We start from the raw sequence: 12,054 nt of genomic DNA on the forward strand, positions 1-12,054 counted from the left end.
CCCCTGCTACCCTCGACCGCAGTGTCTCCCCCATTCCCCCTGCTCCCACCCTCGCCAGATCCACCTCCCCTATCCCTCCCACTCCTACCCTTGACCATTGTACCTCTCCCATTCCCCCTGCTCCCTCCCACACCCGATCCACCTCCCCTATCCCTCCCACCCTTGTGGACCGCGCCTCGTCTCCCATCCCTCTTGCCCATACCAACCTGTCCCCTGAGGAGCTCCAGCAGATGGCCCAGACCCTGCACATGGGAGGAGAGACACTGGAGGACCTTTCCCAGGTGCTCCTGTATCTGTCCTCCTAAGTACAGCGTCCTTGAGGCCATCTCCTCCCCCTTTCCCCCTATCCAACCCCTCTTCAATACCGTGCAATATATCTGCCCTCTCTGTATATAGTCCCCCTCCCCCAATATATTTTTGTAGATAATCGTTTATATTTTTATAAGTTTATAAAGTTATGTGTTATCACTATTCTGTGTGTTCTAGTGGTGTGATTTCCAAACTGGGTGTGTGGGGGGTGGGACAGAAATAATAGCAACTGTAGTACAGGGGTGAAAGAGGTAGTATATCAAGGGGTCCTTCTACTAAGCTGCACTGAAGTGAACTTACAGTGTGGCCATTTCTGGTGGGAGCACTTAACGCCACCCAGGAGGAGAGGAGGAAGAAGAAGGAGGTGGAGGACGACGAAGAGGGTAGAGAAGGAGGAGATTTGAGGCTGCAGCTGCCCTCCTAACCCAACATCCCCTGCCTTTTTATATATCATTCTACATCTACTAACTTTTTTAGTGGTAAAGACTATTCTGTGTGTTCATGTGGTGTAATTTTTCAAAGAGGTTGTGTGGCTGGTGGTGACAGCCATTGGACAGAAAAACTTTAAACTGTAGTATTACATCAGAAACTAATGAAATGTTGATGGAAAGGGGGGGGGGGGGGCGAAGCAACGTGGTGGGCGGAAGGGAGAACACAGACAAACGAATCTTCTAATTTCATGATCCAGGTATTCATGCATTGGCTGTGTATGTGCGCATATATATGACATACATATTGTGCGTCATTAACAAGCGCCGCTACTCGCATTTGTCTTGCACGTGAATAGCTACAACAAAGAAATGGATGGTGGATTTTTCCTGGCCCAGTTGGACTTTTTTGCTGGCAGGCAACATGCTTGCAGCCAGGGACAGGAGCCAAGGCAACCCGTTCATGAAGACCCTGCCCACGTTCGCCCTCGCCACCTACCCTGCCCATGTGTGTTTCGTCCATGGTTGGTTTTGGAAGACATGTCAGACAGGAGAATTGTAGATGACTACCGCTTATCCAGAACAGCTATATATGAGCTGTACCAGGAAATACGAGATGATATTGACCCAACCACTGTAAGATCTCATGCAGTACCTGGCCTGGTGAAGCTGCTGGTTGTTCTGCAGTTCTTTGCCACAGGGACATTCCAGCATGTTTTAGGGGGTAACAGTGGCGTGGACCAGTCTACTGTTTCAAGAAATCTAACGCAGGTACTACTCTGGATTTTGCAAAACCCCCTCCCCATCTCTGCGCTCCTCCACGTCTCTGCCCTCCTCCACCTTTGTTACACCCCCTTCTCATATCTTTACTGTTTAAAAAGTGCATTGCCAAATCCACCCCTTTGCTCTATGTTTCAGGTTCTGCGCACCCTGAAAAAATGTGTTTGCAAGCACATTGCATTTCCTACAGGGGAAGAGGAGCGGAGGAGGATCAAGCAGGACTTCTACAAGATTGCTGGCATGCCCAATGTCCTGGGGGCTATTGACTGCACACATGTTGCCTTCACCCCACCTGTGGATCAAGAAATGCAGTACCGTAACCGCAAGATGGGGTACTTGCTGAATGTGCGAGCGGTGTGCGATGCAAACCTAAGGATCCTGGATGCTGTGTCACGTTATCCAGGGAGCTGCCATGACTCTTACATCTTGTCTAACAGTGCGCTGGGAAAGAAGTTTGCAGAGGGTCAGTTTTGAAAAGGGTGGCTTCTTGGTGAGTGTTTTTCGGTTTTCTAACAGATGTGGAGGTGGTTCTGGAGGATATGCATATGACACCTGTTTCAAAAGTGGCACTACACTTTTAAGGTGACAGGGCTATGTTTGGCATAGTATTATTATGGGCATTATTATTAAACTAGTAGAAAAGGCCTGTTTCAGGCACAAATGAAAAGGGCACTAGCAAGGTTTTCCTCGGAGTGTGTATGTTTGAGAGAGTATGTGTGAGAGTGACTGTGTGAGAGAGAGAGAGATAGTGAATTTGCGAGTGTGTGTGTGTGTGACAGAGTGACTGAGACTGTGTGCGAGTGTGTGTCTGTGAGAGAGAGTGTGTGTGCCTGGGGTCCCTCCCTCCCACCTAGTTCCAGTGTCCCCCCTTCCTCCGTGTTCCAGGGTCGTCCCCCCTCCCTCCCTCCCTCCGAGTTCCAGGGTCGTCCCCCCCTTTTCTTTTAAGTTTTGGTACAGGTGGTGCATTCCCCCCTCCTCCCCTGTCGTCCCCTCCTCAGAAATCCAGACCCCCGTCCCTCCCCTGTTCCAGACGCCCCCTCCGAATTCTACACCTCCCTCCGAGTTCCAGACCCCCCTCCCTCCATCCAAATTCCAGACCCCCCCTCCGAGTTCCAGACCTCTCCCTCCCGCTGTCCGAGTTCCAGACCCCACCTCCCTACCTCCCTCCCTCCAATTTCCAGACCCCCCTCCCTCCGATTTCCAGAACCCCCCCTCGGAGTTCCTGACCCCTGGACCCCCCCTGTCGTGACCCTCTAGAGCCCTCCTTCCCAACGCCAAACCTCCCCTGCTGCCGTTGCGTACCTGTGCTGGCGGGGGACCCCAACCCTCGCCAGCCGAAGTCCTGTTCTTGGCCGCGCGGCGTGGACGAATGTGATCAAGTTGGAATCAGTTTGTGTTCGTGCGTCTGAAGTCTGACGCATGCACACAAACAAATTCTAACTTGATCATGTCCAGTGATGTCAGCTGGGGCTTCGGAGCCCAGCGAAGAAAGTTACGGACACAGGCAGCCAGGCTCATAGAACGTTGGAGGTGAGTATTATTATATAAGACGGGCAGATTGCTAGCCTCCCCTCCCCTTACTTACTAGTGCCCTGGTGGTCTAGTGACTTCTTCCGCCTTCGGGTCTGGAAAGAGCCCCCTCTTTCCTGACCTGAAGGCGGAAGAGGTCACAAGACCACCAGGGCACTAGTAAGTAAGGGGAGGGGAGGCTAGTAATCTGCCCATTTGTCCAGAAATCCGGACAAACGGGCAGATTGGAAAAAGCCGCCCAGTTGCCCGGAGATGTCCTCAAAAAGAGGACATGTCCATGTAAGCTGCACTGGCTCCCAATCAAAGAATGGATCATCTTCAAAATCTGCACCTTAGTCCACAAAATCATCTACGGCATAGTCCCAGGATACATGACAGACCTCATTGATCTACCAACTAGATACAGACTCGGATCAGCACGATCGTACCTAAACTTACATTACTCAAACTGTAAAGGGCTAAAATACAAAACAACTCACGCATCTAGCTTCCCCTACATTTATTTATTTATTGCATTTGTATCCCACATTTTCCCACCTATTTGCGGGTTCATTGTGGCTTACAATACATTGTATTGATGGAAGTACAATCTGTTACAACATAATTATGGTTACATTATGAGGCGTTAAAACAAATCCCTGTATCGTTAAAGAGAATAAAACAATGGCAAAGAACAACAAAACAATAGAAGAACACCGGATCCTGATTGGGCAGCAGAGCGATAGCAAGAGATGGTTCGGGTATAATATTTTCTGTTTTTTACCTGTAGATTAGGTTTAAGCGTGTAAGATTGCGGGGGATAGAAGTACGGAAGAGGATGTATTGATGCATTGTTAACAGTGTGTGTGGACTTCATGTGTTTTGATCCTTTCGATATATTTTTTTCAAAAAGATGGGTCTTTAGTAGTTTGCGGAATTCGGTTAATTCGTGGATCATTTTCAGATTTCGTGGTAGTTTGTTCCAGAATTGTGTGCTCATATAAGAGAAGGTTGACGCGTGCAGCACTTTGTATTTTATGTCTTTGCAGTTAGAGAAGTGGAGGTTTAGGAAGGTTTGGGATGATCTTTTAGCGTTTCTGGGTGGTAGGTCTATTAAGTCAGACATGTAGGCTGGGGCTTCACCATGAATAATTTTGTGGACTAGTGTGCATACTTTAAAAGTGATGCGTTCCTTGAGTGGGAGCCAGTGTAGCTTCTCTCGTAAGGGTTTCGCTCTTTCGTATTTTGGTTTCCCGAAGATGAGTCTGGCTGCTGTGTTCTGGGCTGTTTGGAGCTTCTTCAGTAATTGTTCCTTACACCCTGCATATAGTGAGTTGCAGTAGTCCAGATGGCTGAGCACAAGTGATTGCACTAGGCTTCGGAAGACGGATCTTGGGAAGAATGGTTTTATTCGTTTCAGTTTCCACATGCAGTAGAACATCTTTTTGGTTGTGTTATTTGCGTGGGTTTCAAGTGTTAGCTGGCGGTCAATAGTAACTCCAAGGATCTTTAAAGTTTCTGAGATTGGAAGATTTAGTTTTGGTGTGTTTATAGCGGTGAATTTATTCGTGTTGTATTGGGAGGTAAGTATCAGGCATTGAGTTTTTTCTGCATTCAGTTTCAGTCGAAATGCATCAGCTCAGGTGTTCATGATGTGTAGGCTTTGGTTGATTTCATTGGAGATTTCTTTAATGTCTTGTTTGAATGGTATGTATATAGTCACATCGTCAGCGTATATGTATGGGTTAAGGTTATGGTTTGATAGTTGTTTGGCCAAGGGTGTCATCATTAGGTTGAAGATAGTTGGTGAGAGGGGTGATCCTTGCGGTACTCCACATTCCGGTGTCCATGCTGCAGACGTAGTTGAATTTGATGTGACCTGGTATGAACGCAAGGTTAGGAACCCCTTGAACCAGTTTAGCACATTGCCTCCGATGCCAAAGTATTCAAGTATGTGTAGTAGGATTTCGTGGTCGACCATATCAAAGGCACTTGACATGTCAAATTGTAGGAGGAGTATATTGTTGCCATTTGCAATCATTTGTTTAAATTTGGTCATCAGGGTAATTAGTACTGTTTCTGTGCTGTGATTTGATTGGAATCCTGATTGGGTGTCATGCAGTATTGAGAACTTGTTTAGATAATTTGTAAGTTGTTTTGTTACCATCCCTTCGGTTATTTTGGTTATTAGTGGTATGGATGCTACTGGTCTATAATTAGTTATTTCATTTGCACTTTTCTTTGTGTCTTTGGGTATTGGGGTGAGTAGAATTTTTCCTTTTTCTTTTGGGAAAAGTCTGTTTTGTAGCATGAAGTTTACATGGTTCGTTAGGTCTATTATGAATTGTTGAGGAGCTGATTTCATAAGGTTGTTTGGGCATACATCTAGTTTGCAGTGGGATTTGGCGAATCTTTTGAGTGTTTCAGAGATGAGGTTTTCTGATAGTGATTCGAATTCGGTCCAGGTTCTGTCTGCCGGGTATATTCCGTCTTCTGGGTCTAGACAGTCTAGGAGTGTGGCGTATTCGATAGGGCTGGCGGGTATTTTGAGTCGTAGTTGTATAATTTTCTCCATGAAGTATTTCGCAAGGTTGTCAACACTTGGTATGTCTTTGCTGTTGTTTGTAACTGGTGTGGTGTCTAGCAATTTATTCACAAGGTTGAAGAGTTTGTGCGTATCTTTGTAGTTTGGACTGATCATTGTTTTGTAATGTAGTCTTTTAGTCTGTTTTATGGTGTATTTGTATTTTCTCCGAAGTAGTTTCCAGGCATTTAGTGTTTGTTCATCTTTCTTTTTGTACCATGCGCGTTCTAGTCTCCTGACTTCTGTTTTGAGTTTTTTCAGCTCTTCGGTGAACCATGGATTTGATTTTTTCCTGTGTGATGTTCTGGTTTGGATTGGGGCGATTTTGTCTAATGTTATTTTACATATATCGTCCCATTCTTGGAGGAATTGGATGGTGTCTGCGTTTGTTGACCATTCGTTTTGATAAATCTGTTGCCAGAATGTTGTGGGGTCTATTTTTCCTCTTGTGGTGTATGTTGTGCGCTCATGTTTGTTGATTGCATTTTTGTGTGTTGTTCGCCAGTGAAGAGAGACATTTGCTTTATGGTGATCTGACCATAGTGTGGGTGTCCATCTTGTGTCCATGAGTAGGATTGTTGAGTCTGGGCCAAATTTGTGTGTAATAATGTCTATTGTGTGTCCTTTTGTATGTGTTGGTTGAGTGTTAGGTGCGTGTAGATCCCAGAGTTTTAGAAATTCTTTGCATTCTCGTGTGCCTGTTGAGGTGTCGTCTTCAAGATGTAGGTTGATATCTCCTATTATGAGGATGTTTGAGGCAGAGACACATGTGTTTGAGATAAAGTCCATAAGTTGTGTTTGGGCATCTTGCCACTTTCCCGGTGGCCTGTAGAATAGAATTGCGTTGAGGTGTCCTAGTAGGTTTGGATGATTGATTCTTGTCGAGGCAATTTCGAGTTGTGGTGAGGTAGATTCTCCTGTGGTTGTGATGGTAAACTCGGATTTGTAAATAATGGCTATTCCGCCGCCTCTTTTTCCATTTCTTGTCCAGTGGGTGATTTTGTATTCTGCTGGGCATGTCTCTAAGATGGCGGGGTCTGTAGGGCTGTGGAACCAGGTTTCCGTGATGAATAGGAGGTCTAGATTATCTGTGGTAATCCAGTCTAGTATGTCCACTGAGTTGCTTACTGCTGATCTTGCATTGATGTATCCTAATTGGATTGAGCGGTATTGTTCCGTGGAGGTGTTTGATGTGTTTATTTTTATTAATTGTCTGTTTTCTCGTTGGTTAAATTTGTTATTGTTGTTTTTTCTTTCTTTTTGTTGGTGGTTTTCGAATGTGGAGTTTTTCCCTTTTGGTTGGTTGTGGTATCTTTGGTCTGGTGAGTTATTGATAGGTTGTACACAAAGTTGGTGTATTGTAGTTAGGTTATTGTGTATGTTCTTTGGGGTGGGCATTTTGTGTATGTAAGTTATGTATGATTTGTGAGTTATGGGTTTGTTGTTGTCTGGTCATGGGTTGTGTTTCCGTGTGGGAGTAGGGTGAGACAGTAGATGATTAGGAGAGTTGTGCTGCTATTCATATCAGTATTTGAGGCGCTATAACAATTAAGTTGCTGGTTTACATTCAAGCATGTAAAGCCTGCGTTTACATTTAAGCTTGGCAACAATTCATGCTGATTGTGCTTGGTTTGTGATCAAAGCAAGCAGAGCCTGTATTTACAATTAGAGCATAGTAATAAGCGTTACATATTAACCTTTAAAATTACTGTGCAAGGCGGCTAATTTGTCTAAGGTCAGAACAAGCAAGTAAGATAGTTGCATTTAACTTAAAACTATTAGCGGTGCAAGCGACAATTTTCTTTGCTTTGCAATCAGAACAGCTGCTCACTTGCCTTGTATTTATTAAAGCAAGGCAGTTGCATTGGAATCATTACAGAGAGTAATGTTGTTTTGGCTAGGTTGCTCATTTGCCTATTGTAGAAAATTTATAGGAATTTAAAAGCATTTACATATAATCAGTGCAAAGAATGGTACTATTTAGGCATGGCAGCTTATTTGCCTTCTATTTAAAGCATAACAAGCAAAGCAAAGTATGAGATTTTTAAATCATGGCTGTGAGCTGTGAGCAGTGCATACAGTTGGAACAAGCAAGCAAAGCAGTGCATGCATTTGGAAAGAAAGCAAGTCGTTCTCTAACTGGCGGCTCCTGGGGCTAGGTCAGTCCGGAAGCACTTTTAGCTTGGGAGCTTCTTGTTTAGTAAGTCCGGTGAGCCTAGTCACAGTCCGGCCAGGGTTGTTTGTCGGCCACGTGGTAGATTTATACTTGCGGTTCATCTCGGTTCCTTCCTCGCGTTAGGACTCAGCTGGTGTTTGCAGCTCCGGATTCAGTCCGTCCAGGGTCGGTCGTATTCGCAAGCTCAGGTAGGCCCAGGTGGTCTCGAGTGGTCCGAGCAGGAAAGTTGATTCTTTTTGTCCGCTGTGATTAGCGACCCGGATCACTCCTCGATTTTGCGCCCAGGGGATTCTCGGTCTGATCCACCCGGTATTGGTCCGATTTCCAAGATCTTCTCGAAGGGCTCGCTTTTGGGTCGCTCCCGTCGGGATGTGCGCTACAGTTTTTGGGTTAACTCGCCGGCTCGCCGTTCGCGTCCAAGATTGCTGGACCTGTTTGGATCAGTCCCCACAGCAGCAATCCGGTTCCGATTTATTTCCTGACACCTGGGTGACGCCGCTGATGCCTGTGTGGTCCCGGTGGGTCTGCTCTCTCTAGGCCTCGATCGCCGGCGAGCAGATGGGCCGCGTGGTGGGGACACGTTCGTCCAAGACTGATCGCCTGCCCTTTAAATCTTTGTGCCTGATTGGATGATCAGCTTAGCAAGGTTCCGGCTTCGGTCCTGTGTCCTCCCGGACCGTTCCAGTCCGGGTAGGGATGGCTCAGGTGGGTCTGTTCGTTTGGGACTTCTGGAGCTCATCTGCCGAGCTCCCTTCATAAGCGCACAACTATGGAATGGACTCCCGTATACAGTGAAAACAATACGTGACCACCTAAACTTCAGGAAATCATTGAAAACCCACCTCTTCAAAAACGCCTATCCCACCGATCCAACATAAATCCCCACAACCAGCAACACAAGATAATCTATGATTGTACTGGACAATTTATTATCCTTGACCCCATGACGCCTAAAACACTTCTACCTGTGACCATAACACAACCTTGTATTTGTTATCATCTGTAATGGCAATCGCCTTACGATACTTTGTAAGCCACATTGAGCCTGCAAATAGGTGGGAAAATGTGGGATATAAATGTAACAAATAAAATAAATAAAATAAAAATAAATCTGGACATATGGTAACCCTAACTATTATGCGCTGATAGCAATGTATTGTTTTGTTTCTGCAGGGGATGGTGGATATGGATCTAAAACATGGCTACTGACCCCGATCGCAATGCCCCAGTCAGAGGCAGAGAAGCGCTACAACGAGTTACACATGTCGACTAGATGTACTATTGAGCGTACTTTCGGGGGTACGAAAGAGCAGGTTTCGCTGCTTGCACATTTCTGGTGGATCCTTGCAATATTCCCCTGATAAGGTGGCGGATATAGTGACTGTATGCTGCATGCTTCATAACATCGCACTGAACCATCACCTTGAGATCGAGATTGTAGTCCCTCCAGAAGTGGGCATAACCCCATTGGACAGAGGATCGGATGTAACCAGGGGAAATGCCGTGCGCCGGCAGCTGATCCAAGAGTACTTTTTCAGAGGTCCAGAGCCTGTGTAGCCACCTACCACTTGTATGAGTTACCAATAGAAGGCATATATGCAGAGCTGTCAAGTTACGCATTCCAGGTGGGAGACATTTGGCCAGTCCAGGATTTCTGCCAACCTCATTCTTGTGTATTATAGGACCTGCAGCAATGATTTCAATGGATACAATCATGGACTCCAAAGTCCCACACTGCTTTGGGATATAAGTTTAAAACAGACCAGTGGCGTAGCCAGAAGTCAATTTTTGGGTGGGCCAACAGGTTGGATGGGTGGGCACTAGACAGTGGTGTGCTGGTAAATGTTTAACAATAGGCTCTCTCCCTGGTCCACCTCTGCACCCCCCCCCCCCCCATCCACCTGTGCACCTCCCCTCAAAATTGCAGAGCTGGCTATAGCCGGGGAGAGAGCCTGGGGGTGGGGGGCAATGCATTACTGTCTCCAGGAAAAAAAAAATTAAATGATCCCAGGTTCCAATTTAATTCATGTTTAATGTGGGATAAAATGCCATAAATAAGTAAATAAATATAAACTTTTAATGTTGAGCACCTGATTCTCAAAGTGGACATATTCCAAACACTATAATGAAAATAAAATGATTTTTTTTCTACCTTTGTTGTCTGGTGACTGTTTTTCTGATCATGCTGGCCCAGTATCCGATTCTGCTGCTATCTGTCCTCTTAACTCCGTTTCCAGGGCTTCCTTTCCATTTATTTGTTTACTTTCCGCCTTTCTTCTTCATTTCTTGTCCTACATCCGTAAGTAAAAGCTGGGTCCTCCGCAAACTTGACTGTCCAGTGGATCCAGCTTTTGCCTATTTTCTTCATCCATGTGCAGTTTTTCTACTCTCTTCCTTTTCTGTTATCTCATCTCCTTCCTCACACCTCCCTCCCCCTCCATGTCCAGCAACCCTCCTCTCCCCCCTACCCTCTCCTCCATCCACCCATGTCCAGCAACTCTCCTCTCCCCTGCCCTCTCCCCTTCTTCCACCATGTCCAGCAACCCTCCTCCCCCTTCTTCCACCATGTCCAGCAACCCTCCTCTCCCCTTCTTCCACCATGTCCAGCAACCCTCCTCTCCCCTTCCCTCCATCCAGCAACCCTCCTCTCCCCTTCTTTCACCATGTCCAGCAACCCTCCTCTCCCCTTCCCACCATCCAGCAACCCTCCTCTCCCCTTCCCTCCATCCAGCAACCCTCCTCTCCCCTTCTTCCACCATGTCCAGCAACCCTCCCCCCCCCCCCGTACCTTTAAATATTACAGTTTTGCTGGAGTCGCGGGTAGCCGGCATTGAAGATATTGGCAGGCTTACGCCGGTTCTAGCAGCGCTTCCCTCTTCCCTCATTGCAAGTCGGATGATGGCTCCGCCCTCTTCTGACGTATTTCCTGTATCTATGAGGGCGGAGCCATCATCCGACTTGCAACGAGGGAAGAGGGAAGCGCTGCTAAAACCGGCGTAAGCCTGCCAATATCTTCAATGCCGGCTGCCCGCGACTCCAGCAAAACTGTAATATTTAAAGGTACGGCGGGGGGCGGGGCAGTGGCGGGCTGGGGAGGCAGATGCGGGATCGGAGCTCAGCCTGCTCCCTCCGCTCCGCTGCCTCCACTGCTGGGTGGGCCTGAACCAAAACTGGGTGGGCCTGGGCCCACCCAGGCCCACCCGTGGCTACGCCCCTGAAACAGACAAAAATTCTCCCTCCTGGAATGGGTAACTGTATATGCATATCTTTATGTCAACTGATAGCTTTATGTAAAGCTGATATGTAATTCATCACACAAGACAATACAATCTGTATGAGTACAGTCAATACTTCCCTTTCTTCCCTTTCTTAATTTTACCCTCTGGCCTTCGTTTCCACCTCCAAGTTATTACCAATTTTTACACAACTTCCATTTTTGTATATCTGCAATTCGAATTAATTTATTTTTATTAGTTATATGTTTGTTATCATATAGTTCATCTTGTGGGATGGAAGTTACATAATATTTTGTAATGAATTTGGATGGATGTTTTATTGAAACTAATAAAAATAATACAAACAAAATGTTCATGTGTTTATATAAAACAAATAACTTTATTAAATAAATAATGTTAACAATAACTTAAATTAATGCTTAAATAAGTTGAATAACTTATTTATGCATTAAACAAATATTTAACAATAACTTTAAGAAATGCATAAATAAGCAGACTAACATTGCGTTTCGAGGTGTCTCACTTGCACCGTCGCATATGATCTTGCTGTTTCACTGCACCTGTAAAACAGGAAAAAAAACAATTGTGAATGCGCATGTATCGCTGAATGTTGTTGGGGGGGGGGGTGGGAACAGCGACATAGCACAGGTGGTAAGTGGGGCTGCGAGGAAACAACAGAAATAAAACTTTTTATATTGAGCATGTACTTGTTTACAAAGGTGAGAGCAAACCCATAAAATAGGAGGGAAACAAGGGTGAACAAATGTACAAAACAAATAAATGCATTCCTGAATATTGTTTTTAGTATATCTGTCAATTGAAAGACACAATGGCATCAGCTGCTCATAAAAAAAAAGCTTTGAGACCTCTTATAGTGCTCAGCTATTCCAGATCAAAGCTTCTTAACTTGTCATCAATCACTTGCTGAAGTATCTGTACTTTATTCATCTAAATAACTAACTACAACACAGCAACACGCCTCCCTGATTACGAATGTCTTTTTTCTACAACTGTTTGTCTAGATCGATATGT

At 45.6% G+C, this 12,054-nt stretch overlaps 1 protein-coding gene across 1 annotated transcript; it reads left to right on the top strand.

The window, feature by feature from the left end:
- Positions 1–1,277: 1,277 nt before the first annotated feature.
- Positions 1,278–9,147, top strand: LOC115478320 (putative nuclease HARBI1). The gene is made up of 3 exons (XM_030215623.1): positions 1,278–1,508; positions 1,656–1,980; positions 8,960–9,147. The coding sequence occupies exons 1-3, from the start codon at positions 1,278–1,280 to the stop codon at positions 9,145–9,147; spliced, it is 744 nt and encodes a 247-aa protein (XP_030071483.1).
- Positions 9,148–12,054: the final 2,907 nt, after the last annotated feature.

Source organism: Microcaecilia unicolor, chromosome 10 (assembly GCF_901765095.1).
Source record: "Microcaecilia unicolor chromosome 10, aMicUni1.1, whole genome shotgun sequence".
NCBI classification, from domain to species: Eukaryota; Metazoa; Chordata; class Amphibia; order Gymnophiona; family Siphonopidae; genus Microcaecilia; species Microcaecilia unicolor.

What these genes read in the sequence shown, in the direction of transcription:
- LOC115478320 (XM_030215623.1), top strand. Translation starts at nt 1,278, where the DNA reads ATGTCAGACAGGAGAATTGTAGATGACTACCGCTTATCCAGAACAGCT. An exon ending in TTTCAAGAAATCTAACGCAG is followed by an intron (nt 1,509 to 1,655) that starts GTACTACTCTGG and finishes TCTATGTTTCAG; the next exon opens with GTTCTGCGCACCCTGAAAAA. An exon ending in GGGAAAGAAGTTTGCAGAGG is followed by an intron (nt 1,981 to 8,959) that starts GTCAGTTTTGAA and finishes TTGTTTCTGCAG; the next exon opens with GGGATGGTGGATATGGATCT.